The 27,627-nt window shown below is 45.7% G+C and overlaps 2 protein-coding genes across 2 annotated transcripts in view; one reads left to right on the forward strand and one right to left on the reverse strand.

Moving 5' to 3' along the window:
* Positions 1 to 14,474, reverse strand: part of RAB11FIP1 (RAB11 family interacting protein 1) — a 45,067-nt gene extending 30,593 nt beyond the window's left edge. The window contains exon 1 of the mRNA XM_049771830.1: positions 14,043 to 14,474. Coding sequence (XP_049627787.1) covers positions 14,043 to 14,431 — 389 coding nt within the window. The 5' untranslated portion in view covers positions 14,432 to 14,474. The remainder of the gene's footprint in view (positions 1 to 14,042) is intronic.
* Positions 1 to 27,627, forward strand: part of PLPBP (pyridoxal phosphate binding protein) — a 261,670-nt gene that overhangs the window by 137,937 nt on the left and 96,106 nt on the right. The window lies entirely within an intron of this gene.

Raw genomic sequence — 27,627 nt, forward strand, 5'->3', positions numbered from 1 at the left:
GCCAGGTCCAGCCTTATAAAGCTTCCCCTTTGGTGGGGGAGGGTGGTATGTGTGTGTGTCTGTGTGTCTGTGTGTCTGTGTGTGTCAGAGAGACAGAGACAGAGTTATGTGTGTGTCAGAGAGACAGAGTTATGTGTGTGTGTCAGAAAGACAGAGACAGACAGAGTTGTGTGTCAGAGAGACAGAAACAGAGACAGTTGTGTGTGTGTGTGTGTGTGTGTGTGTGTGTGTGTGTGTGTGTGTGTGTGTGTGTGTGTGTGTGTGTGTAGAAAACAACCCAACAATTGTCTTCCCCAGGAACTGGGGAAACAAAGCAAGCTGATAATTGTAGGGGTTCTCCATTGAGAACATCTATAAGGATTCTGAAAAGAAGTTAATTGCCAGATGCTTATCTGAGTAGACCATAGAACTGGGCCAGAGATGTTTACAACCTAGGGAACACTAGAGAACATCCGGGGGTTGTACCCTACAGAGCTGAGCGGTTCAACTAGTTTTGGTATTGACCAAGGGAACAAGCAGGTCATCATTACCTAACTCTGAAACCAGAATGGCCAATTAGTCAATCTTCCTACCCAAGTGACCTGCCCCTCTGCCCACTGTCCATTTCTGGAGAACTCCGAAGAAATCAGGATCGGCAAAAGGCTCCATCATTTTAACTTGAATCCCTAAAACAGAAACTCCAAAAGGCTGATCGGTAGCCACCAAACTAATCCTAAAAGCTACTCAATGACCTAATCAAAACAAAACAAACATTAGAAAGAACAAGGCTAAAATAAAGAACAAGGCTGAAAATACTATAACATCCTTCCTATAATAAATGCTCTACAGACAATCTCTAAGAAAGTAAATAAAATGGTTAGAAAAAAATGTTCTCTAACATTTAAAAAAAATGTGTTAACCCACCCATTACTTTTCCTATGTTCTCCTGATCTCTTGTACATTTTAACAATTAACTGCTGAGAAACTAAATCAAGGCACTTATCTGTGGCCCCAGAGCCTCCCCGAAGTAGTGTTAAATTGTCCAATGGGGTCCGGAGAGATAATTTGGAGGTAAAGCATTTGCCTTTCATGCGGAAGGTCAGTGGTTCGAATCCCGGCATCCCATATGGTACCCCAAGCCTACCAGGAGCGATTTCTGAGCATAGAGCCAGGAGTAACCCCTGAGTGCTGCCAAGTGTGACCCCCCCCCAAAAAAAAAAAAAAGAAATTGTTTTGGACCGGAGAGATAGCATGGAGGTAAGGCATTTGCCTTTCTTTTTTTTTTTTTTTTTTTTATCCTTTTTTTTTTTTTTTTTTAACACCACCCATCACCAGTGCAATATTCCCATCACCAATGTCCCAAGTCTCCCTCCTCCCCACCCGACCCCCGCCTGTACTCTAAACAGGTTCTCAATTTCCCTCATACATTCTCATTATTAGGACAGTTCAAAATGTAGTTATTTATCCAACTAAACTCATCACTCTTTGTGATGAGCTTCCTGAGGTGAGCTGGAACTTCCAGCTCTTTTCTCTTTTGTGTCTGAAAGTTATTATTGCAAGAATGTCTTTCATTTTTCTTAAAACCCATAAATGTGTGAGACCATTCTGCGTTTTTCTCTCTCTCTCTGACTTATTTCACTCAGCATAATAGATTCCGTGTACATCCATGTATAGGAAAATTTCATGACTTCATCTCTCCTGACAGCTGCATAATATTCCATTGTGTATATGTACCACAGTTTCTTTAGCCATTCGTCTGTTGAAGGGCATCTTGGTTGTTTCCAGAGTCTTGCTATGGTAAATAGAGCTGCAATGAATATAGGTGTAATGAAGGGGTTTTTGTATTGTATTTTTGTGTTCCTAGGGTATATTCCTAGGAGTGGTATAGCTGGATCGTATGGGAGCTCGATTTCCAGTTTTTGGAGGAATCTCCATATCGCTTTCCATAAAGGTTGAACTAGACGGCATTCCCACCAGCAGTGGATAAGAGTTCCTTTCTCCCCACATCCCCGCCAACACTGTTTATTCTCATTCTTTGTGATGTGTGCCATTCTCTGGGGTGTGAGGTGGTATCTCATCGTTGTTTTGATTTGCATCTCCCTGATGATTAGTGATGTGGAGCACTTTTTCATGTGTCTTTTGGCCATCTGAGTGCTTCCGGGTGTGACCAAAAAAAAAAAATATATATATATATATATATATATAGTCCAAGAAGGATGCTATGGAGAATGCAGGGAGTTCGGTACTTGCCTGAGCTTAATAAACTGTATCAGCTTATTATTGTTTGATTGTTTGGTTTTGATCAGAGTACACATGCCATTTTATTTGAAGTGTGTAGAAATTGTTGCTTTACTGACTTCAGACCCACCACTCTAATAACTGCATAATACTCAATGAGGTACACATATTCCGGTTTGCACAGTACTCAAATGACTGAAAAAGGAACTTAAGGGATGGAGAGATTGCTCAGTTGTCTGAAGTACATGCCTTTCGCAATCAGGAGTTCTGGGTTTGATCCCTACCACCACGTGGTCTCCTGAACCCTACAAGAAGTGAACTTCCAGAACTAGGCACTGTTACATATGCCTCATAAAGAAAAAAAAAAAGAGGGCCAGAGTGATAGCACCTTGGGTAGGGTGTTACCTTGCACACAGTCAACCCAGGACTGACAGGGGTTGGATCCCCAGCATCCCATATGGTCCCCTGAACCTGCCAAGAGTAATTTCTGATCGCAGAGCCAAGAGTAACCCAAATGCCACTGGATATTGCCCCAACCCTCCCCCCAAAAAAAGAAAGAAAAGGAAAAAGAAAAAAAAAGTAATTCATGGTATCAATAATTCTGACTTGCAGAAGCCAAAACGATACAAGTGGGTAGGGCATTTGCCTTGCATGCCACAAGGTTTAATCCCTGGCACCTCATTTGGTTCCCCAAGTCAGAGAAGTAATTTCTGAGTGCCAAGAGTAAACTCTGAACATAGCTGTGTAAGGCACAAAAAAAAACAAAAAACAAAACAAAACAAAACAAAAAAAACAAATTTCTGACTGGCTGTAACCCAGTGTATCCAAACCCCATCAAGTAGCCAGAGAGAGAAAGTACAAGGAACTAGTGCTTTTACCTTTTTTTTGTTGTTGTTACCTCCGCCCCCCCCCCCCCCCCCGGCCAGCCCCCTCGCTTTTACCTTTTTACCTTGCATGCAGCTGATCCCAGTTTGAGCCCAGGTCCCTCAAGCACTGACAGAACTGACTCTTGAGCACTCTCAGATGTGGCCCAAGAAAATTCTCTAACAGGGCCAGAGCAATTTCGCAGCAGTAAGGTGTTTGCCTTGCACGCAACTGACCCAGGACAAACCTGGCATCCCATATGGTCCCCCAAGCCAGGAGTAATTTCTGAGCGCATTACCAGCACATAGTGTCACCGGGTGTGGCCCAACTACCCCCCCAAAAGAAAAGAAAACTCTCTAAAAAAACAAAATCACCCATCATATACAAGAAATAGCAACTCACATTAGAAGGGAATGATAAACTCAGCTCCGGTATTAGTTTATATTAAATAATGGCCAGCATTAAAGATGACCTAGAAAGTGCCAAAGAGACGCAAAAAGGGCTGAGTGCACTGCATGCAAGAGCCCAGTTTGGGCCCCTACCCAGGGCCCCTTGAGAACTGCCAGGAGTGGCTTCCAGCACAGTGCTAGCACAGGGTTGAGGCCTCCAAACAAAAAAGGATCTAAGCATTTTCTTAAATACAGCATGTAGATCTTTTCTGTAACTTATCAAGAAACTTTTTTTTTTCTTTTCGGTTTTTGGTTCACACCCAGCAGTCTCAGGAGTTACTCCTGGCTCTATACTCAGAAATTGCTCCTGGCAAACTCGGGGGGAACCATATGAGGTGCTGGGATTCAAACCACCATCCCTCTGCATACAAGGCAAACGCCCTACCTCCATGCTATCTCTCCGGCCCCTTATCAAGAGACTTGACCTCACATGGAACTTTGAGGTTTCTATGAGGTAGGACGGAGATGGAGAGGGCATCCTGGCTGTTTCAGATTATGCCAAGATGTGGCTGCGTAAAGATCAGGACATGCATTTGAAGTTGAAGGTAATGCTAAAGGAAACTTCACGGTTCTCTGGAAATTAGACAAACGCGTTTTGAAACAGGTGAGGCTACCATACCTGCATTATCGACTGACCATTTTCTTTTTACTTGTCAGATCTCAAAAAAGCCACAGAGGTTGATATTCTACTATCAGCTCAGGCATCTCTCTTCCTGCCCAAATGTAAATGCCAGTGGTGTGCTTTATGCAGTCTAGGAAGAACAGTGCTGCAAAGCCATGGGCCTGCATCACTCATGCAAAAGGACTCTGAGGACAGATGAAAAAAGCAGCCAGAACAAAAGGAAAGCAAACTTCAGCATGACAGACATAAAGCACCCAGTCCTCTCTCCATTCCACTCTTAAAGGCTCCTTTCTATGAGTGCTCCAGGCAAGGGCGCAGAATTTCTCTGATTTCTCTGATAGTCAAAGCAAGTCCAGAACCAGAGAGATGGCTCGATGGGATCTGAGCACATGTTTCGCAAGCAGGAGTCCAAGGTTCTGGCCTACCTAATAAGATACAATCGCCACTCCCTCTCCAGTACTCCTGAGCACTGAGCTGGGAGTAGCCTGACTAGACCCAGTGCACCACTGACTGGGTGTGGTCTAACTACTCCACCTACTCCACACAGAGCCTCCAAATTTAAGTCTATAGGAGGGAAAAAAAAGACCACCACCCCAACACACACACACACACACCAAAAGAATATAAGCATTTTCAAATTCTATTTTAACAGCCAATTATTAGTAAAAATGAGAAGGTGACTTACTAGGTCACCAAACCTCACAGGAATGAAGCTGGAGGATGCGACACCCTGAAACCCCAGAGGGTTCTCTCAGGCTCCAGCCAGCTGCAGAGCCCACCACACAGCACAGCCATTCTTTAAGATCACAAGAGGCCTTTTCAGTGCAAGCGCTCTGGAAGTCTTCATTGTTCTACCTAGATTAGCCACAGCCTCTTAGTGAAAGAGTGTTTGAAAGTGAAGTGTGGAGCAGCCACACCTCTAGAAACATTTCTCTGGGATTTCTAATAAATGCCTTCCCTCTCCTCCATTCAAAGGCCGGCATTCAGGAAAAGACTTAATTACTACCAACTTTTTTCTCTCCACAGGCACATTCCTAAATGTGTCCCTCAGGGACACCCTGGAGACTAAAGCCCTTCATTTTTCTCCAGCAGATTATCTACAGACTTCTCCCTGCAGGAAAGAAATTTCTCATCTCATTAGTGCCTTAACACAGCTCCTCTGGCTAAGGCCTCATTAGCTATCAAGTCACAGAGGTAACCTGTTTCTTTGGTCCAGAAAGGGCACAGACAAGCCAGTCATATCCCACACCGGGAACTTGAGTGAATCTGGACTTTGACCTTAAATTTCCCACATCTCTACTGTTTAATTCATGGGGCTCCATGCAAGCTAAAGCAGGCTTCTTGGCTGAAGTCCCACAGAACTACAACTACTTGCTCATTCTGGAACCTTTATGAGCCCTTGCATGGACTCACACAATCACTCAAAAGAGAACAAAGGTAGCACCTGCTGAAGAAAAAAAAAAAAAAAGGCTTGGTTTGAGAGCTAACCCAGAACACCTAAAAGGAAGCAGAACTCCATGAGCCAACTTTCTCCCAAGACCACAGATCTTGATAAAGAAATGATTTCTCCAAAGGTCAACCCAAGGGTCTGGTGGGTTGACTGCAGGAATTCAAAGGTTTGCAGATCTGCAACAGTTGCTGTGAGTGAAGATAAGGCCTCAAATGACCTCCTCTCATTGTCTCCATGTAGGTTAAACCTTCTTAACCCTTCCAGATCTAAGCCTCAGCCAGCAGCAGCTATCTCATCAAAGGCAAGAAGCAGTTTTTGAGGCAGCTAAGACTAATATTTTTATAGCTGTCAGAACCATAATTAAGTCAGAGGAGAAGTGATGTCAGCCAGCAAGTTGAGGTAGAAGACATTTCTGTCTTGCACTATGACATTTTATTGTTGTTTTTGTTTTGAGGTCTCAAGAGCAGTACTCAGGACTTACTCCTGGTGATGCCAGGAAATGAACCTGGGTAAGCCATGTGCAAGGTAAAAGTCCTTCTCACTGTACTATCTAACCAGCTCACGATGACTTTTTTTTTTCCATGAATAACAGCAATCAAAATGACATGACTGATACTATTAATAAAAACCTCTCTCTGACGGTCCTTATTAGAAAAATAAAGTCTTTGTGATCAAGAGGAAGTCTGGTTAAATGAATGAGCATAAAGCTCTTCCTACCCTTACATTCCCTCAGGTCAAAGACATTGAAAGGGCTGAGAGACTTGCCTCCCAAGTTGTACTTTATATTTCTGGGTCATATATTATTTTTCCTTTTCCTAGTCCTGTTCCTTGAAGCAAGGACCTCAACTGTGTCAGAGATGACGTCAGCTACGTTCTCTTCCGAAACAAAGACTTGGCCTGCCTGAGAACTAAATTGGAGAGACACACAAGCACACACCCTGCTTTCATGGTATTTCTTATTCATCAGCCCCAACAGCGGGCTACTCACCCTACTCACCGGTGTCCCTCCCACAGCTGTCTGTTAAGGTGAAGTCACCCCAGTATCACCGGGACTGCTGGGGAAAGGAGGCGGTGTCACTTCCTCATGCCTTGGCCACAGCAGCCTCTCTCCGCAGTATTTGTTCTTCTTTTTTTTTTTTTAATCACTTCCTCTACCTCAAGTCTCCCCCCAGCCAGTCCACCATGAGGCAGGTCAGTGGGAAGTCTACTGCTTTTGATTCAATATAATTATTCTTTCTGGATCCCAATAGATTTAGGTGACCCACTCACAGATACTTCTCCCCAGCCCTTCTCCTCATAGTCCACCACCATTGGTCACTTAACCAGCATTTGGCATCAACTGGGCCCATCAACTGGGCATCACATAGCCCCACCTTCAAGGTACCCTTCAAGATATTACACAGGTGAAACTATGTAAATGGAGGGATCACAGCACAAGACCAGAGGACCAGCTAGTAGGAGAGAGGGCAGAGGAAGGAAAAAAGGCCAGAAGGGGGCCACAGTTGGAAAAACAGTGAAAAACACTGCTTACATTACCACAAAAGCCTTTTGTTTTCTTTCTTAAAATCTTTCTTGTTTCTGGGGCCAGAGAGATAGTGTGAAGGTAGTGAGTTTGCCTTGCATGCAAAAGGACAGTGATTCGAATCCCGGCATCCCACATGGTCTCCCGAGCCTGCCAGGAGCGATTTCTGAGCACAGAGCCAGAATTAACCCCTGAGCGCTGCCATGTGTGACCACCCCCCCAAAAAAGAGAATTTTTCTTGTTTCTGTTTTTGGGCCACACTTTACAGTTCTCAGAGCTTATTCCTGGCTCTGTGCTCAGGAATCAGTCCCAGGAGGATTCCGGAGACCACCTAGGGATTGAAGCTGGGTCAAACACATCCAAAGCAAACACCCTACCCCCTGTAATATCTCCCCAGCCCTCAACCTTCCATTTTCTGATTCTAGGCTAAGCCGGCTTCAAGTCAACTCTCCACCAACGGTCAATAATTTTGGTTTGGGGTCACACTCAGCTGTGCTCAAGACTTCTGACTCTCTGCTCAGGGATCACTCCTGGCATGGACTCAGGGCACATCAAGCCCGGGTCAGCTATGTACAATACATGTATGACCTCTCCAGCTCCAACCCGGCCATTTTTGACAAACTAGATCACATCAGTCCTCTCTGTTTTTCACTCACTGGCAGCTTCTCGTTCTCCTATTTAAGCCCTACCTTCCTTATTAGCCTTAATCACACACTCGAGATTCCTAAGTATTCCTGCCTCGGGACCTTCGCACAGGCTGCCCCGCCTCTCAAGAAAAAATTCTTTTTATTCTTCAGGACCTGCCTCAGAAGGGCAAGGCCCTTGATAACATGCAGTGTCCACTCTTCTCAGCCTGGTTCCCCAGGTTTGACGCCGCAATACCTGATTATTTATTTATGTGTTCATTTGCAGGGGTCTCAAACTCGCAGCCACAAATGGCCCTCCGTACATTTGGTGGCCCTGCCCTAAAGGAATCTTTTTTTGTTTTGTTTTGTTTTAGTTGTTTGGGTCACACCCCCCAATGTTCAAGGCTTACTACGGACTTTGCACTCAAGGATCACCCCAACTTTGCCTCCTGCGGCCTCCAGGTAAATTCAGTTTGAGACCCCTGGTTTAAGGGCTCTGTCTTCCCCCAGGACTCAGCTTCCTGAAAGCAGGATTCATGGCTGTCTGGGTCACACCTATTTCCACTGTATACCTAGTACCTGGTATGAAGTAAATAGTAGATTTAAAAAAAAAAAAAAACTTTACTAAAAGCATGAATGAATTTAAAAAAAAATAGAAAAAATAAGAGGCTGGAGGATAGCACAATGGGTAGGAGATTTGCCTTGCACGTGGCTGACCTGGGTTCAATCCCCAGCATCCATTAAGTCCCCTGCCCACCACCACCAGGAGTGACCTGAGTGCAGAGCAAGGAGTAACCTCAGAGCATCATCAGGTATGGCCCCCCAAATAATAAATAAAAATAAACTGCTAAGAATTTCCTCAAGCCTAAATAAATGCCATACATTTGAATACATAATTAAAGCATGAAAAAAAACCTGAGGGAACATCTCTCGGCTAACTTAACAATGACTTTGAAATGGCCTCTGCTTCTTAGTCATTTCATTCCGTTGCTTCAAACTGATTTGCTTATTTATCCCAACACTGGCACAGACCTGGCCAGAACTAGGTGCTGAGCTATCAGTGGTGTCCTACACCAGGAAGCCAATAAGTGACAAGTGGAAACAGTAGAAAATGGGGAGAGTAGATACAAGCAATATTTCTCAGACTTTCCAGTCTCTAACCAAAACCTAAATATTGTCGGAAAACCTAAAATATAAGCACAAACCTTGAGGGCTTCATCTTTTCATTACTGAATCTCTATGTTCACCCAAGTCATTCTCTGCATCCAGCTATCCCTGAATTATTTACTATGTTTCTTTTATAATAAAATGTTAATAGGGCCCGGAGAGATAGCACAGCGGTGTTTGCCTTGCAAGCAGCCAATCCAGGACCACAGGTGGTTGGTTCGAATCCCGGTGTCCCATATGGTCCCCCGTGCCTGCCAGGAGCTATTTCTGAGCAGACAGCCAGGAGTAACCCCTGAGCACCGCCGGGTGTGACCCAAAAACCAAAAACCAAAATAAATAAATAAATAAAAATAAAAAATAAAATGTTAATAAAATTAATTTTCTAATTAATTCTTCTTCAATATTCCCCAGCCTTCATTATGATTTAAATTATTTCACTTGCAAAATTCCTTCTCGAGTCTTCTAGAGATATAAGAAAATGACTTTGCATCATCCAATCTCTTCATAGCTACATTATTGTTTCATGATATGTAAACACTGACCTTCAACCCAGCAAAATATTTATTTTATCTGTCCCTATACTTTTTTTCCAATTTTGCCCTTCTTAGTGTATCTATATATGGTTTTTTCTAAAAATTTTGGGCCCACACCCAAAATACTTAGCGGAGCTCAGTGTTTACTCCAGGCTCTGCATTCAGGGATCATTCTAGGCAGTGCTTGGGGGGCCAAGGTATGCCAGGTCAGCAGCTTACAAGGTAAGTATCTATAACTTTTTTTTTTTTTTTTTTGGTTTTTGGGTCACACCCAGCAGAGCTCAAGAGTTACTCCTGGCTCTGCACTCAGAAGTCGCTCCTGGCAGGCTCAGGAGATCATATGGGAAGCCCGGGATTCAAACCAGGGTCCATCCTGTATTGGCCATGTCCAAGGCAAATGCCTTACTGCTGTGCTGTCACTCTGGCCCCAATCTATAACTTTTTTAATTAAATTAACCTAAGATTCTAGGGTTCATGAGGTAAGTAAAGCTGTGCAGAGAATCCTGTATATTGGTCACCTAATTCTGCCTTTCAAAGTCCTGTTTTATTAAAATTTTAGACTTAGCCAATTCCCATTTAACCAAAATAGATGTCAGATCTTTTTTAAATGTTTATTTTGGGGCATTTCTGCCACACCCAAAAATGCTCAGGAATTATTCCTGGCTTTACACTCAAAAATACTCCTGAAGGTGGGCCGGAGAGATAGCATGAAGGTAAGGCATTTGCCTTGCATGCAGAAGGATGGTGGCTCAAATCCCAGCATTCCAATATGGTCCCCCGAGCCTGCCAGAAGCGATTTCTTAGTGTAGAGCTAGGAGTAACCCCTGAGCACAACCAGGTGTGACCCAAAAAAACAAAAAACAAAAAACAAATAAATAAATAAATACTCCTGAAGGTGCGGGGATGGTGGGGACCATATGCCAGGGCTCAAACTCAGGTCAGCAGAGTGCAAAACAAACACTCCACCCACTATACTACTATACTTTCTCTCTGACCCTAGAATGTAAGTCTATACCAGATAAGTAAAAGTGTGAAATCAATTCATTTTCATTTCTTCCTATCTCTATCTTTCTTCCCTATTAAATGTACCCTACCTCAAGGTCAGTATTTCTTTCATATTACAAAGACAATGGGTGTACAAAAATTTGGGGTTCACAAAACTGACTCTTATAAAAAAAGCATATTCTCTTGACTCCAAATATGATAAGGGTTTATCAAAGAAACATATGAAAACATTTAGCAGTTAGCAGAGTTAACTCCTAATCCTATGTTTCAACTTCTGGATTCATGACAAAAGTCATACACTACGGCAACTCTGCTGGAAACACACACACACACACATACACACACACACACACACACACACACAAGATTTGAGCTTTTTGTTTTATTTCTGGTGTATAATATCTAAGGTGGAGTCAAACCATTAATAACTAGTTCAAATGACTTTCCTAGTCCAACCAGTTTCTTTCTGTTCAACTTCCGTCTCTCAATATCACATTCCTCAAACTTCAGCTATCAAGTGATGTGTTAGGCCTTCAGACAGGCCTAACTGGGTTGGTTCCTCCAGCACCTTGGAAAGTCCCAAGAACTCATAAAACGAAAATGTGCAACTTCGCCTACCCATGAGAGGCACAAAACAGCTTTCCTTTCCAGTTATTAAAAAAAAAAAAGAAAAGAAACTGCCAAGTAAGCACTCTGAGTGGGAACACGACTAAGTAGTAAGAAGATTAACTAGAGACAGGAATCAGCCCTAGACATTTAGAATGATATTGGAAAGGACAGAATAGAGAAGCAAAGACTAAACTCTTCCTGGCAAGGGAGGTCAAAAAGGTTTTCTTGCCTCAGGAAGCATAACAGAACCTTTTGAGTCTATACTCAGGCTCTCTATTAATCCCACAACCCAGAAACACTCTACAAACATCAATTAAGTCTGGCAACAAGCTCCTCCATCTACAAAGAGGGAAAACTGGGTGCTAAGAGACCAACAGTCTGAAACTCAACCATGAGTCAGAACAGGTGGGCACCAGCCTTAGAAATTTGAAATTCTCATTTCTGTCTGGCAGAGAGCTGCCATCATTCAAGGAAAATAAAAGTTCACATAAGAAATTGATGGCAGGGCCCGGAGAAATAGCACAGTGGTGTTTGCCTTGCAAGCAGCCGATCCAGGACCAAAGGTGGTTGGTTCGAATCCCAGTGTCCCATATGGTCCCCCGTGCCTACCAGGAGCTATTTCTGAGCAGACAGCCAGGAGTAACCCCTGAGCATCGCCGGGTGTGACCCAAAAAACAAAAACAAAAAAAAGAAACTGTGCCTGCCAGAAGCGATTTCTGAGTGCGAGCCAGGATTAACCCCTTAGTGCCACTGAAGTGACCCAAATTAAAAAAGAAAGAAAGAAACTGGTGGCAGAGGCTGGAGCAATAGTACAACCGGTAGGGCGTTTGCCTTGATGCGGCCAACCTGCGTTTGATCTCCATCATCCCATATGGTCCTCCAAGCTTTTCAGGAGTAATCTCTGAGCACCGCCCAGTGTGGTACAAAAACAAACAAACAAAAGTCAAGAAATTGGTGGCAGATGGGACAGCACAGTGGTAGGGTGTTTGCCTTTCAAGCAGCCAACCCAGGACGGATGGTGGTTCAAATCCCGGCATCCCATATGGTCCCCTGAGCCTGCCAGGGGCGATATCTGAGAGCAGAGTCAGGAGTAACCCCTGAGCATTGCCAGGGGTGAAGCCCCCCCCCCCAAATAAATTGGTGGCAAAATTTAGCATCCACATTTGTTGGCATGGGATGGAAGTAGGATCACCAACAGGAACCAGTGGAAGCTGGAAATGCAGCTGCCAACTTTAGGCCTACTGTCATTTAATCTTATGGAAAATTAGCATGGCCTCAGCTCCTCCTTAGCAAACACACCTTATGGCTTGTAAACTGATGCCAGGAGACACTTCATCCATTCAGCTCAAGCCACTCTATTCTTATTTATCTGATTTGTGTTCAGAAATGCCTCTTCCTCTTGGGCCTCAGAGTTGAAACCAGGTTTACATTTGTGAGCGTGGGTACTGAAATTGGACCCACCCTACAGAGAAGGGAGAGTCTGGCTATTTCTTTCTTTTTTTTTTTTTTTTTTTGTGGTTTTTGGATCCACCCGGCAGTGCTCAGGGGTTATTCCTGGCTCCATGCTCAGAAATTGCTCCTGGCAGGCACAGGGGACCATATGGGACGCCCGGATTCGAACCGATGACCTTCTGCATGAAAGGCAAATGCCTTACCTCCATGCTATCTCTCCGGCCCCGAGTCTGGCTATTTCTTACCCTCTAGTTTTTCCAGTCTCCTTTACAAGAGCAAATTAAAAATGCTGTTAACATCTAAGCCATCCCATAGTGAATGCGTGTGCTTCACAAACTGTGGGAGTCGAGCTGGATGGTAACACGAGAGAGACTGACATCTTGTGTAGGTAGGGTCCAGCCATCAATTGAGCAAAGGGCTGAAGTTGGCTTTTGGGAGCGTGAATTAGTGTGATCAATGTTTCACTGAAAAAGAGAGCCAGGAAAACCGACACTACTTTCAGGTGAATTGGTTTTTGCGTAGGTTTCTGGATAGGGTACCACCTAGGTTTTAGGATGGATATAGGGTACCGCTAGCCTGGGGTTCATGAAGCAGAAAGTCGACTAGAAACAAAACAGTGCAGGTGTCCCAGCAGGGCCTGGCCCAAGGCAGAGGCTGGCTCCAGCCAGGTCAGGGAAATCCTTAGTAGCCTGGGGCCAGGGCCAAGAGAGTTAATATAGTTTTCAGTCTAAAAATTGTGACCAAACTGCCTCAGCATTCTTTGGAATGCTTTGGAATTCTTTAGGAGGGGAAGAAGGGCAAATTCTCTCAGGCCCTGAGCCTGAGGCCCTAGGCCTCAGGTGTGGGTGTGAGGTGCGGGTGGGAGGTGGCTGCATTCCCAGCCCCTTTACCTACATGCCAGAGCCTCGAACCGAACCGAACCCGGGTTAGGGTTTCACCCCCTTGCAGTTTATTACTCCTTGCACCCGGCCCAAGAAAGTCAGTCAGTCAATTGTCAACTCAGGACAAGTTGGGTTTCCTAGCTAGAAGCTAAGAGATGCATTCAGTTCAGGACCATCACTGCTGGGAATTCCTAGTTCCAGGTCCTCGAGAAACGCGTGAAGTTTTTGCTGAGCCAAAAAATCAAGTCTGCAAATTCAAAATCGCGCCAGGTTTGGAAACACCGACCCCCCCCCAATCAAAATCACCCCAGCTGGGACCCGAGAGATGGCATGGAGGTAGGGCATTTGCCTTGAATGCATAAGGACGGTGGTTCGAATCCTGGCATCCCATATGGTCCCCCATGAGCACTGCCGGGTGTGACCCCAAGACCTAAATAAATAAATAAATAAATAAATAAATAAATAAATAAATAAATGTCACCCCGGCTTTCAAGGAGCCCCAAAGTGGGAAAGGCAAGCAGAAGCTGCGGGTGGCTGCGAAGAGGGAGTCAGGAATTCATTCATCCATCAGGTGGAGGGGTCCCCAGGTCAGTCTCTTCCATCGGGGCACCCCACACACACCCCCAACCCCCGGCCTCCACTCACTGGGTCTTCCTGCGGCCCTGGTCCCGGTGCAGCTCCCGCAAGTCCACCTCGGCGCGGCCCAGGAACTTGTCGAGGCCGAGCAGCGCGCGGTGCAGCACGGTGAGCTGCAGGGTGGCGGCGGCGTTGGCGCTGGCGATCGCGGCCCCGCCGGACAGCAGCGGCGGCAGCTCGAAGGTGGCCTCCTCCCGCCACACAGCCGCGCCCGGGCTGCGCTCCGACACCGACGTGGCGTACTTGTCCTTGCCCACCTGGATCACCGCGTACGCGTCGCTCGTGCCCCCGGGGCCCTTGGCGCGCAGGCCCCGGGCCTGCAGCACCGTCACCTGGACGTGCGTCGGCGACCACACGGCCCCCGGGCCCCAGTCCGCCCGCGACGCCGCCAACGACATGGTCGGTGCTGGCTAGGGACGGCTCCGGGACGCACGGATGGAAGAGCCGGACTCCCGCGCAGCTTCTGCGGCCGGACCCACCGCCCCGGTCCCTTTAAGACTTCGGGCCACGCCCCTAACGGGCCACGCCCCGACCTTTAAAGGATTCGTGTCACGCCCCCTTGTCTGGCCACGCCCCTATTAGACCACGCCCCGGACGCTTTAAGGCGTTGGGACCCTCCTACTTCCGGGACACGCCCCCTATAGACCGCGCCTCTGTCTTGTTAAGACTTCGGGCCACGCCTCCTGGCCGGCCACGCCCCTTCGTAGGCCACACCTCGGTCATGCCCCGGCATCTTTACAGTTTCGGCCCACGCCCCCTTGTAGGCCACGCCTCCCGCCTCGGGCCACGCACCCAGTCAGGTCACGCCCATGCTCAGGACACGCCCCTATCGCTCCGCCCCTCCACCTGCTGGCGCTCGCCCGGGCCCGAGCCGCCCAGCTGAGTCTGGCTGACCCCGACCGAGCTCTCTGGGTTGGGGCAGGGGAGAGGCTTAAGGGCAGGTTGGGAGGGGAGAGGGGGAGCCCCCAAATGCCACAGGCCGCCCGACAGACCCCAGCTGGCCTCTAGGCGCTGAGTTGGGACTCAGACCTTATCATCTTCAAGCTGGCCTGGCGCCGCCAACTGGCAGGTGCACAAGCTTTGCAAGGGCTCCTGAGCCGCCTCCTACAAGAGCAGGAATGGCAGCGAGTTGGAAGCTGTGTTTGGTCCTCAGAGGCTGGCACGGAGTGAGTTCTCCATATAGGGGAACTATGCAATGTGATGAGGAGCATAAATGCCCCCAGTCACTCACTCTGTTCCTTCTCTGGATGGCCCAAAGTGCCTTGCTGTATGGAGGGAAATGGGCCTGGGGTGGCACTAGGTGAGTAAGTGGCCCAAGAGAAGGCACTTTTGAGGATGTGAAAAAAAAAGAGGAAGGTTCATGAGTGCCGTGGGTAAAGAGGTGTGTGTGGAACTGTCCTGTGTGCTCCCGCCCTCACCAAATAAGGCTGGGCCAAGGCAGAGGAGGAACTAAAAGAATTGCCAAACTGGATATCAGGAACTGAGGCCCTCCCCTGCCCCACCTCAGTTCCCAGTTTTCCCAGGCAGAAACTTCTTCACACTACCTGCTGGTAATCTCAGGGCCCCCAGATGTGTCTTTGTTCCCAATGCCCATTGGGTAAGCCAGCTTCCTCCTCCTATTTGAGGCTCAACCAGTAGGGGGGTTGTTATGTTTGCTCTGTGTGTGTGTGTGTGTGTGTGTGTGTGTGTGTGTGTGTTGGATCACACAGCTAGTTCAGGAGTGAGCCCTTGTGGTGCTGGGGGACCAAGTGTGGTACAAAGGAATAAACCAAGTTGCCTAAACACAAAGCAAGGCCTTAACACTCTCCAGCCCTCAACTAGATCATTAGATTGAAGAGTGTCACCTTGTAGATTCATAGATTTTACTGTTAAGGCAAAGTCCAGAACAAAAGAGTGACTCATTCAAGGCCCCACAATAGCCAGAACTAGAACCCAGGTTTACCAACTCACATTCAGGATTTTTACTGCATCTCTTCCTTCTTCCAGATCCACAGAACCTCCATCTTGGATATGAGTCCCAACTGATCTCTTAGCTCTTCACCTCCAACTCAAACTACATACTCCTTCCTGATCTGGAAATCCAGCAGCATTGCATCATCATCACCTATTACACTAACTTCAGATTTAACAGATGTCAAGGCATTCCTAGAAAAGCCCCACCCTAACTTCTCCTCTATAGCCCAACAAACTGAAACCCAGATAATCTTCTTTCCTCTAGGTTTTACTCTCCTGGCTATCTCCTGGTGCTCAATGCCAACCTCTGCTTATCCCAGCCCAACCTTCCACCTCTTTCAGATTTTCCCTGACCTTGGTTTCCCAAAGCCTCTTTAGGATAGTATCCATATGGTGATGAATTTAACTGGTCTCCTCCACAGCCACAAAAAAAAAACAGTAGGACTCAGGAGGTGCTATAGAATGGAAGTTTGCAAGTTTTTGCAGCAAACCACAAGTTCAGTGTTTCCTTCACAAGCAGGAAGTTAAAAGTCAGACATCACACCCCAGGTTTGCAAGTAAATATAAGCAAATATGGCTACTGACAGGAATGCAAATACGGGAAAGGATTACTTGGATGTTGTAAAAACTTAGTGACAAATGACAGTTCTTAAACCCTGGACCACAGACATAGAAACAACACACTTCTTCACAACAGCCACAGGAAAAAAATCCCAACCGGGACATCCTTAACAGTGCTTGGACACCAACAAGTGCCAGCCCTAATATGATACCCTGACAAAGAGGAAAATGGGAACAACTTGACCTAAGAGCAAGTTATCCTACCTCACCAGTGAACGATAAGACAAAATCAGAAGACTTGTCACTCTTTGGTCTATCCAAATGCCAAGATCCAAGATCGTGATTTACAGATGACTGGCTGACAGAACCATGGCCAGACTGTATGTATCCTGGGACCAATAAAAAAGCCCTAGTCTGGGGCCGGGCGGTGGCGCTGGAGGTAAGGTGCCTGCCTTGCCTGCGCTAGCCTAGGACGGACCGCGGTTCGATCCCCCGGCTCCCATATGGTCCCCCAAGAAGCCAGGAGCAACTTCTGAGCGCATAGCCAGGAGTAACCCCTGAGCGTCACAGGGTGTGGCCCAAAAACCAAAAAAAAAAAAAAAAAAAAAAAAGCCCTAGTCTAGGGTGTAAGCTACGACCTGCATAACAAATATGATCCCTAGTTCCAGAGGTCTGTCTGAGACTATTGTAATGGAAGGGGACCTCTGGAAACATAACGGAAGACGCTATCCCAGGCCCATCCTAGGATCAGCACAAAGACCAGGACCGCCAACCACAGAAGACGGATTAAAATGACACTGAGGGAACAAAACTTCTAGATCCACAAAGAAAGACATAATCATAAGTTCAACTCCTTGACTTGTGCAGATACCGAGACCTCTAGTTACAGAGGTCTGATGTTATCACCCAGGACAGAGCAGAAGTCTTCCATACACCACAAAAGCACCAAGGAGAGTGTAAATGAACCTGAAAGGAGTCTATAGTTAATCCCATGACAATATACTTCAAGGGTGGAGAAACCCTGTATCTCTTAGGCAAAGGAAATTCCTTTTCGAATGACCCCAATATTTACTGTGCATCTGCAGGAGGGGGAAAAAAAGCACAAAACAATTTTTTATTATTATTTACTTATCTATTTTTTTGTTGATTTCATTGTTGTGGTTTGGCTATTGAAGTGGATGTCTCCATTTATATTTATTTTGTTTTTTTCTTTTCTTATGTGCTCTACCACATTTTTTAATCTCAATACCATGGCTTTTATATGGTGCTTACTCCTTTTTTTGTTTGGTTTGGTTTTTTTTGTTTGTTTGTTTGTTTTTTTGGAATGCTCACTGGATATTTTATTTGACAGTTTTTTATGTACTGTTGTGGTGTTTCACCTTCTTTTTCCCCTTCGTCTCTCAAACCAAGGATGAAAGCCTCTAGTAGGACTCCGCCCATTTCCGGAGTATCTGATTCTTTTTTTCTTTTTTTTCTCCAGGTTATTACTTTTCTCTTCTTCAAACAAAACCGCATAACTTAAACTATCTAGTCCTGCCTCCCAATTGGGGGGGGATAAGGAAGGTACCAAGACCAAATAGGTGTAAGACCACTAAGTAGTAAGCTAGACACAGAGAGGACCACTTATTCTAGCAGCCCCAGAGGTAAGGGAAGAGGATATGGAAAGAAGGACGGGAAAGGAGGTGGAGGGAGGAGAATTCAGTGATGGGAATTCCCCTGATTTTATGTTAATATGTACCTAAAATATTATTGTCAACAATATGTAAGCCACTATGATTAAAATAAAAATTATATTTAATAAAAAATAGATAAATAAAAAAGAAATCAAAACCGTGGGGCCAGTGAGGTGGCGCTAGAGGTAAGGTGTCTGCCTTGCAAGCGCTAGCCAAGGAAGGACCGTGGTTCGATCCCCCTGCGTCCCATATGGTCCCCCCAAGCCAGGGGCAATTTCTGAGCGCTTAGCCAGGAGTCACCCCTGAGCATCAAACGGGTGTGGTCCGAATAAACCAAAAAAAAAAAAATAACAGTTCTATGTGAATTCTGATATTTGGGTACCACTTCTACTTGTCATTACTTTTTTTTCTCTTAAAGGAATATAAACAACTCTTGTTTGGATGCTGCAATGAATGCCAGGCTGTGGCATTGACACATTTCAGCTGTGCTCACCAGGCCCCCCCTCATCAGGTTACCATGTTCCCTCACTTAGCTATAGTGCCTGTTCATCCAGCATTGTTCTCCAGTAGTTGTGGTGGTTACACATTCTGGTTGTAGTGCATGCTTGTGTTACTGTCGTGCCCACACACATGCCCTCTCATGGTCAGACATCCTGATTACACACACACACACACACACACACACATACACACACACATCATTGAGGTCCTCATCTGGAGTCACATCCCTTTACTGTGGTACAAAACAGAAATCACCTGCACCACAAAGAATCTGCCAGAATCTCAAGCACTGGAGATTGAGCTAGAAGCTGTATTGCTTGGAAGACAGGAACTCGAAGCTACAGAGCAATTTTTCCAAGCCCTTCACTTCCCTGTGCTTCTTTGAGGCCACACCTTGTGGTGCCCAGATGCTATTCTTGGCTCTGCATTTAGAGGTTGCTTCTGGCAATGCTCAGGGAACTGTGTGATACCAGAATTGAACACAGGATCTAACATGCAAAGCCTGTGTTCTGGCCTATTGAGTCACCTCTTGAACTTCCATTTCCCTTTCTTTCTTTTTTTCCCTTTTGTTTTCAGGTCGATACTCAGGGCTTCCTCCTGACTCTGTGCCTGGGAATAACTCCTGGCAGGACTCCAGGGACCCGAAAATGTTCCGGGGACCAAATTCAGGTTAGCTGTGTGCAAGGCTCTACTATCTCTCTGCCACACCCCCATTTCCCTTTCTTGATGATCTATTAATGTCACCTTGCTTCAAAGCACCATCCATGACCATAAATATTTACTGAGATTTATGTCCAGCATGTGCCAGGCATTGCAGAGGGTTCTCTGATGAGACCCACCCTAAGTCACACCATGAGAAATGATGATAAGAAAGTCTTGTATTAATAAAATGCTTGGGAGATTTGAGGAGAAAGCAATTTTCAAAAGAGGGAGAGAAGGAAGTACAGTGAATTGGGCCTCTAAATCAGATTTGACAGGTAGAAAAGGTAATTTAGGCAATGAAAGAGCATTTCAAAAGAGGACAGACACATTTAAGCAAAGGCATGCAGATCAGAGTTCATGTATGTTTCGGGGCAATCACTGCCCCAATATGGAATGTTTCAGGAAGCACTGAGGAGAGAGGGTTAAAGGAACAGCCAACATGGTTAAGGCATCAACACCAGGCTCTAAGGAGTTTACTGTAGTATTAGGCCGGGACAAAACATCCTTCTTAAAATTTTGAGAAATGGTAGGTGGAGACTGCTTTTGGGTCAAAAGTAACATGAGTAGAAATCACTGAGTAGGTCACAGGTAGTACTGTGAAAACAAGGAAGAAAAATCTCTTCTTTTTGGGGGCCAGAACAATAGTACAACAGGAAGGATGTTTGTCTTGCCTGTGGCTGACCCTGATTTAATCCTCAGTTACCATATTGTGCCCCCCACCTAGCACAGCTTGGAATGGTTCCTGAGTGCAGAGTCTGAGCACTGAAGGGTGTGACCCCAAAACAAATGAAACCTTGCTTTTCACCTGTGAGGGGTCTGGGGAGATGACTCAAAGGGCTGGAATGCATATACTGCATGACTCCTGGCTCTGCACGATCCCCTGAGTACCACTGAGAGCAACCCCAAGTGCATAACCGAGAATTGCTTTAAGCAGTACAGGGTGTGGTCCAAATACCAAAAAAATTGAAAAAACATGTTTACCGGGAAACCATCTTCAGGTCCTTGGTGTCTGTGTTAAGTCTACACGAATTAAAGAAGGCAACAACTTCGCTCTGCTTCACTATATCCAAGCTGAAGATTCACCTGTCTGAGGCCAAGCTACCCTGGGAATAGCTTTACAGCCCCAGACCAAGCACACAGACCGTTTCCACTTCCACAGACAGGGTGTCACCCACAAATAAAGACAGGGAGGAATGAGACCTCGCCAGCCAGACTCCCTGGTTCAGATGACACACAGCATCCCGTCCACTCATGGAAAGATTCAGAGGACAAAGAGGCAGGGGAGCATGGCAAGCTCGGGAAAATGATGGATACCAGTGAACTCATATGTTTGGGTTTCTGCCAGAGACAAAAGATTCTGTACTTAAAACACTGGGGGTACAGAGAAATGTCAAGGGCGTGTTAGCAGTCATGCTGTGAACCATTTGAAAGGCATGTGGCTGGATCAACAGAGGATAAAAGTTAACTGAACTGTGGCCAGAGCAGGACTCTTGCCTTATATGCGGTTGATGTAGCTCGATCCTCAGTATCCCACATGGTCCCAGGCACCTCCAGAATTAATTCCTGTCAGGAGTAACCCTAAGCATTGTCAGGAGTAATCCAAAACTCAAATCAACAACAAAAAGTTTAACTGATCTTAAATTTGTTTGTTTGTTTGTTTGTTTTTGGGTCACAGGAATAACCTCAAGGGTTATTCCTGGCTCTATGCTCAGAAATCGCCCCTGGCAGGCTCGGGGGACCATATGGGATGCCAGGATTTGAACTACTGACCTTCTGTATGCAAGGCAAACACCTTACCTCCATGCTATCTCTCTGATACCTGAACTTAAATTTTAAGAAACTTTCATAGGGGCCGGGCAGTGGCGCTAAAGGTAAGGTGCCTGCCTTGCCTGTGCTAGCCTTGGATGGACCGTGGTTCGATCCCCCGGTATCCCATATGGTCCCCCAAGCCAGAAGCAATTTCTGAGCACATAGCCAGGAGTAACCCCTGAGCGTTACCGGGTGTAGCCCAAAAACCAAAAAAAAAAAAAAAAAAAAACTTTCATAAATAAAAAATAAATAATTTTTAAAGTATGGGGGATGGGCCGGAGCAATAACACAACAGTAGGGTGTTTGCCTTGCACATGGCCAACTGGGATGGACGGTGGTCCTCTGAGCCTGCCAGGAGCGACTTCTGAGTGCAGAGCCAGAAGTAACCCCTGAGTGCCACCAGGTGTGGCCCAAAACCCAGAAGAAGAAGAAGAAAAAAAAATTGTGGGAAACATGGAAAGTGAGGTAAAGATTTCTCATCTCCCTAGAGAAAACACAGTCAAGATCCTTCTCCTCTGGGCTGAATGAAAAACTGGTAAGGTGAGTAGGCACTTTTCCTTGCATGTGGCTGACCTGGTTCAATTCCGGCTACCAAATTTGGTCCTCCAAGCACTGGAGTAATCATCCGTGAGCACAGAGCCAGGAGTAAGCCCTACAAAAAATTAGATATGACCCCAAAACAAAACAAAGCGAAACAAAAATTTAATAAATTCATTCTCTGGACACTGGACTATAACTTGACATGGTTCTGTAGCAAGGCATAACTCCTATGTGAGTGGAACTTCCAGAACAGGAAACAAAAGTTTGTTTACAAAGAGAGAAGCCTGGAGCAATAGCCAAGCCTGCCCCCTGGTTCTTTCCTTTCCTGAAGCCCAAGCACATCATCTGACCCTGGAACTCCCTAGCTACTCCCTGCTCTCGAAAAGCTAACTGACCTCAGTCCCCACAGGAAGGGGCTGCTGTCCTACAGTGAAGACACCTGGTCCCACATCCCAGCCCAGCAATCTGGCTGCTTAGATGGGGCTCACTGGGCACTCTGCAGCTGCTGACCTTTCCCAGGTTCCCTGAATTCCTGGAGTGTTAGTAAACACCTCCCAGCACCTGGGTGGGGCCAGAGAGGGCTCTTTCCTCTCCCAGAGGGAGGGTTTCAGTCACAGTGGACAAGGCATCCTGCAAGTTAGACTGGACAGGGCAGCAGAGCTGAGAGACCTCAATACAGAGAGCACTGAGCATTGCAGACATGCCTTTAGGTGCCTCTGGGAGGAATTCTCTGAATAGTTTAAGTAGAGCCAGAAGGAGGGAGATGGAGAGAAATTTGTCATTGCCTAACCTGCTAATCATATCACACCAGCCCCTATCTTCAGTATCCCCAGTTTCAAGAATCTCCACACAACAGACATCACTGAGGACTGAAGATGGAGTATGGCACTCTTCATAGGGCCTTAGATCTCACACAAACTCTTGGTGGAGGTAAAGAGGCCTCCTTCTGGCTTCTCTAGAGGCTATCTCAGCCCCATGCGCAACCCAGTGGGTGGAGACTGTTCCAGGTGCAGGCTCCAGGAGCCCAATTCTGTCCCCTGGGATCAGGAGAGCAGGTAGGGGTCCAGGGTCCTATGCCATTGCCCTAAGGGCTGTGACAATGTTGAGGTAAACTGAGATGGGACCACGCAAAGGAGGGTTTCTATTGGAACATGGCTAAGTTCTTCCCCTGCCAAATTTTGCATCAGGTCACTCAGACACATTTTTTATCCATGTTTAAATGACTCAGAGGAGCCCCCCACCCCACTCAGTGAAAAAAAAAGGCCTGTGCCCCCACTTATCTTCCACTTTCTAATCAATGGTTTCCTTTTTTGCTTCTCCCATTCACATTTGCTGCTTACTTCTTTACACAGTCCTTGTTTTATTCACTTGTAGACTATGAGGAGTTCACAATCCTTCTCATATAGAAGGCAACTCAAGCTAAGGAGAGAAAACTCACAGAACTTATGAGGGGGGTTGTCTATTTTTTTTTTGCAGGAATCACGCTTAGGGCTATTTGGGGAGCCACACTATGTGGAGATTAAATATGGGGCTCTGCTTATGCTAAATATTCACTCCAACCCTTTGAGCTATCTCCCCCCATAACCATCTGTTTAAAATAATAATATGGTCATTTTTAAAATGTCTTTTAAAATTCATCTCAAAAATAATAAAATTTACTCTGATTGTAAAAGAAATGTACGTCATCATAGACATACTTGACCTTTCCCAGGCCCATTTTACAGCACATGGGAGGAAGCAGTTTTGAGAGTTTATTCTTCCTCATATTGTCCTGTTGGAGGCTGACCTTGGGATCTTCTTCTCTTCTTGGCCTTCCCATACAACTACAGGACCCCGAAAGTCAGACCCACTGCAATAGATCTAACCATGATCAGCCCAACATCTTTATACCCTTCTTTCCTAATGAGACCACATGATACAGGCCCATGGTACCTGCTCACTTTTGACCCTAAACAACTATAACTGAAAACTTCAAACCAAGCCCAACACTTGACTTTTCTGTTTGTTTTTGGGCCACAGACAGTAGTGTTCAGGGCTTACTGTAGGCTCTGTGCTCATGAACCACTCCTGAAGAGGTTCAGGGGCACCATATAAAGTGCCAGGGATTGAACCAGGTCTGCTGCATGAAGTCAGGTGCCCTACCCAATGTACTCTTTCCAGCTCAGTGCTAGACATATTACTAAGTGCAAAGAAATCTAAGGAGCAGTGCCCTGTTCTTTCCTGCCAACCTCCTTCCTTCTGCTGTTATTGTTTTGATGACCAGGGCTTCATGCTTGCTTGGTTATGGTGCTCACACATTTAGGGGGTGGCAATTTCCAGAGGTCACACTCCTTATTTGTGAGGCTCCCACACATTTCTGGAGGTAGGGATCATAGAGGCGCGGTCATGGGGCTGGAACATTGTTTTAGTTGGCAGTGTTTGCTCACATATTCCTTCTGTCATGTAGCCAGAAATGTGTGTGAATTCACACACTGAACAGCCACACGCTGACACATCTCCTTCTCCTCCTCTGCTTTCTCTTTCTCCTCCTCTTCTCCTTCTCCATTTCCCCTCCTCCTTTTTTTGGTGGGTGGAGCACACTCAGTGGTATTCAGGGCTTACTCCTGACTCTGTGTCCAGGGATCAACTCTTGCAGGGCTCAGGGACCATATGTGGTGGTGACGATCAAAACAAGGTCTGCTACATACAGGCATGCACCTTACCCACTGTACTATCACTGTAACCCCTGAAATTTCTCTTACCCTCTGTCCCTCTTAGGAATCTTGGCCCAACTTCAGGAAATTCTGGGAGAGAGGGGAGGGAACTTGGCCTAATGGCTAAAACACCTGCAAGAGTGAGGCCATTGGTTTGCCCGAGTGCAGTCACAGGCAGTGAGTGTCAGTCTATGTAGTGTGAGATTTACGCACTGCCATTGGACACCACACACCACAGGCAGCCAGATGTGTGTGAACACCACAACCCGAAGGTAATTACACAACTAAACACACGTTTCATCTAGGTAGCAGGGAGCATGACCCCCATGAGAATGACCACCACCATGTGTGACTACCACAGCCAAAGAAGAAATTTCTGTCAAAAAGGGATCTTGCAGTCAATTCCTAAGCACCACAACCCAACCAAGCCTGTACGTAACACCCTTCCCTACTCACTCCCCACCCATCCTATTATCACAAGAAAAAGAGTGAAGAGGGAACAGAAGAAATTCTGCCCCTTTCATATCTGAGTTTCCTTTCCCAAATCTGACTCATTGGCCCAGAGTATTTCCCATAACCCTAACCAGCCACACTCAAAGTCTGAGAGAATGACTTCTTGCCAGGGACAGTAAAGTTTAGTAAAATTGTTGTAGACATGTTCAAAGAGATAGTACAGAAGTTAAGACATTTACCCTGCATGCAGCTGACACTTGTTAAAATTCCCAACAGTATATATGGTTCATGAGCACTGCCAAGGATTTCTCTTGAGCACAGAGCCAGGAATAACCCATAAACACTGTCAGGCATGTCCAAAAAAAATAATAATGCACACCAAAAAAAAAAAAAAAAGACTCATTAGGGGCCAAAGTGGTAGTGCTGCAGGTAGAGCATTTGCTTTGTACATGGCCAACCCAGGTTCCAATGCCCAGCATCCCAGATGGTCCCCTAAGCCTGCCAGGAGTGATTTCTGAGTGCAGAGCCAGGAGTAACTACTGAGCACTGTCAATTGTGCCTCCAAAAAAAAAATTTTTTTTCATTAAAGAAATATATTTTTAAATGTCCCGTTCCATGACATAACTGGGTCCTCCAATTCATTGTTTCTCAATCAGGGACCTTATATGACCACCCTACCAGTGGACCCCCAGTATATTCTAAGGGAGCCACAGACGATAATGGTGTAAATTAGAGGAGGGAGAAAGTTACAGTCCAAGACTCCAGAGTATCTCCAGTATATCTCCAGGACAACTGCAATGATGGGTGAGGCTAAAGGAAGAAAACAAGATCAGAAGGGGACCATGGTCAGACAAAGGTTGGGAAACCCTGTTCTAATTTACATCCTTTAAATAGGGTCCTTCCAATTCTTCAAAACCTGTTAGACTGAGTTGAGGATGTGGCTCACCTAAACCCACATGAGAAAAAAAAATATTGTCATAATTGTTTACAATGTTTACTAAATATAGGTATTGAAATCTAATGTGTAAAAAGAGAAGAAAAGAGAAAAAAGAGAAGAAAAGTGTTTAACAGGAACATGTTTCAAAATATAGGTATTGAAATCTAATGTGTAAAAAGAGAAGAAAAGTGTTTAACAGGAACATGTTTCTTTTTAAAACATTAAGCTTTATATAGAATTAGAGGACAGCTATAATCAGGGAAATATAAAAAGGAAAAATAGTATGAACTATATACAAGAAAATGCAGTTGATTAATTTCACCACCCAAATCAAGAAGAGGATGAGTCCAGAAAGATAGTACAGGAGGTAAGTCACTTATTTGCTTTGGGTTTAACTGCAGAGACCAAGATCCTAGTTCAAATTCTTGATACTACATGAGATTGCCCCAAGTAACCAAGGGACACTCCAGCATACACAAGGAATAGCCCTTGAGCACCACAGATGGGGTCCAACTCCCATTCACACCCCTACAAAAGAGATAGAGCCATATTGTCACCTGCAGATGTTTCCCTCAAGTTCCTTCCTGTCAACCTCTTTTCCAAAGATAACCGTTTGTCCCAACTCCTTTGGGGTTTTTGTTTTTGTCTTTTATATAAATCAGTGACTCAGTTGTAAAGATATTTGAAATGTTCCCTTTTATTTATCTATTTGTTTATGTTTTGGTTTTGGGTCACACCCGGCAGCTCTCAGGGGTTACTCCTGGCTCTACTCTCAGAAATCGCTCTTGGCAGGCTCGAGGGCCCATATTGGATGCCGGGATTCGAATTACTATCCTTCTGCATGCAAGGCAAACACCTTACCTCCATGCTATCTCTCCGGCCCCCGAGGTTTGTTTTTTTTGTTTTGTTTTGTTTTGTTTTTGTTTTTGTTTTTTTGGGTTTTCGGTCACACCCAGTGACGATCAGGTGTTACTTTTGGCTATGCGCTCAGAAATCGCTCCTAGCTTGGGGAACCATGTAGGACGCTGGGGGACTCGAACCACAGTCCGGTCCATCCTAGGCTAGCACACGCAAGGCAGACGCCTTACCTGCGCCACCGTTCTGGCCCTGACTCCTGTTGGATTAATATAAATTAAAATCCTAGTGTTGGGAGGGGGAATGGTGAGGCCTTTCTCGGTTTGGTCTGGCTCCTGCTGCCCTTTATGACTAAGGGTCTGAAAGCTACAAGGTATTGGTGGAGAAAGTCACAAAGCAGTCAAGATGAAGTCCCAGGAGTCAGCCAGCTTTATTTCACGGTCCCTACCTTCACGTGGCCTCTATGCTGAGCTTTTTCCAAGCTCCTTCCTTCTGCTCCTTCTCTGGCTCTCTCTGCCTCTGTCTTCCTTTCAGCTGCTCCTTCTTTAGGCTTCATTGCTGACTGAGTTCCCTTTGCTGATTCTCCTTGTTGATGCTCTCTACTGAGGCTGATTCTGATTCTCTCTTCTCTCTCTAACTCTCCTTATCCCTTCTCTCCCCCCAAACAGACTCCTCTTCCCGCCTATTCCAAGTGTGGGCAGTTGTAATCATTCAGGTAGGATAAACAAACATTGGTTGTGCTGCTTTTTGAACTTTATCCGAAGAATCTTACATGAGATATTTATTCTGGGCCTTTTCACTCTGTGGTATGTTCAAAAAATCCCAGTGGAATGCATATGGCAGTATTTTATTCATTTTTGTTGTATTCCATGGTCGAAAACACAGTAATTTTTATTCTGCAACTGATAAACACTTAG

The sequence above is a fragment of the Suncus etruscus genome, chromosome 4 (genome assembly GCF_024139225.1).
Source record: "Suncus etruscus isolate mSunEtr1 chromosome 4, mSunEtr1.pri.cur, whole genome shotgun sequence".
In the NCBI taxonomy this organism is placed as follows: Eukaryota; Metazoa; Chordata; class Mammalia; order Eulipotyphla; family Soricidae; genus Suncus; species Suncus etruscus.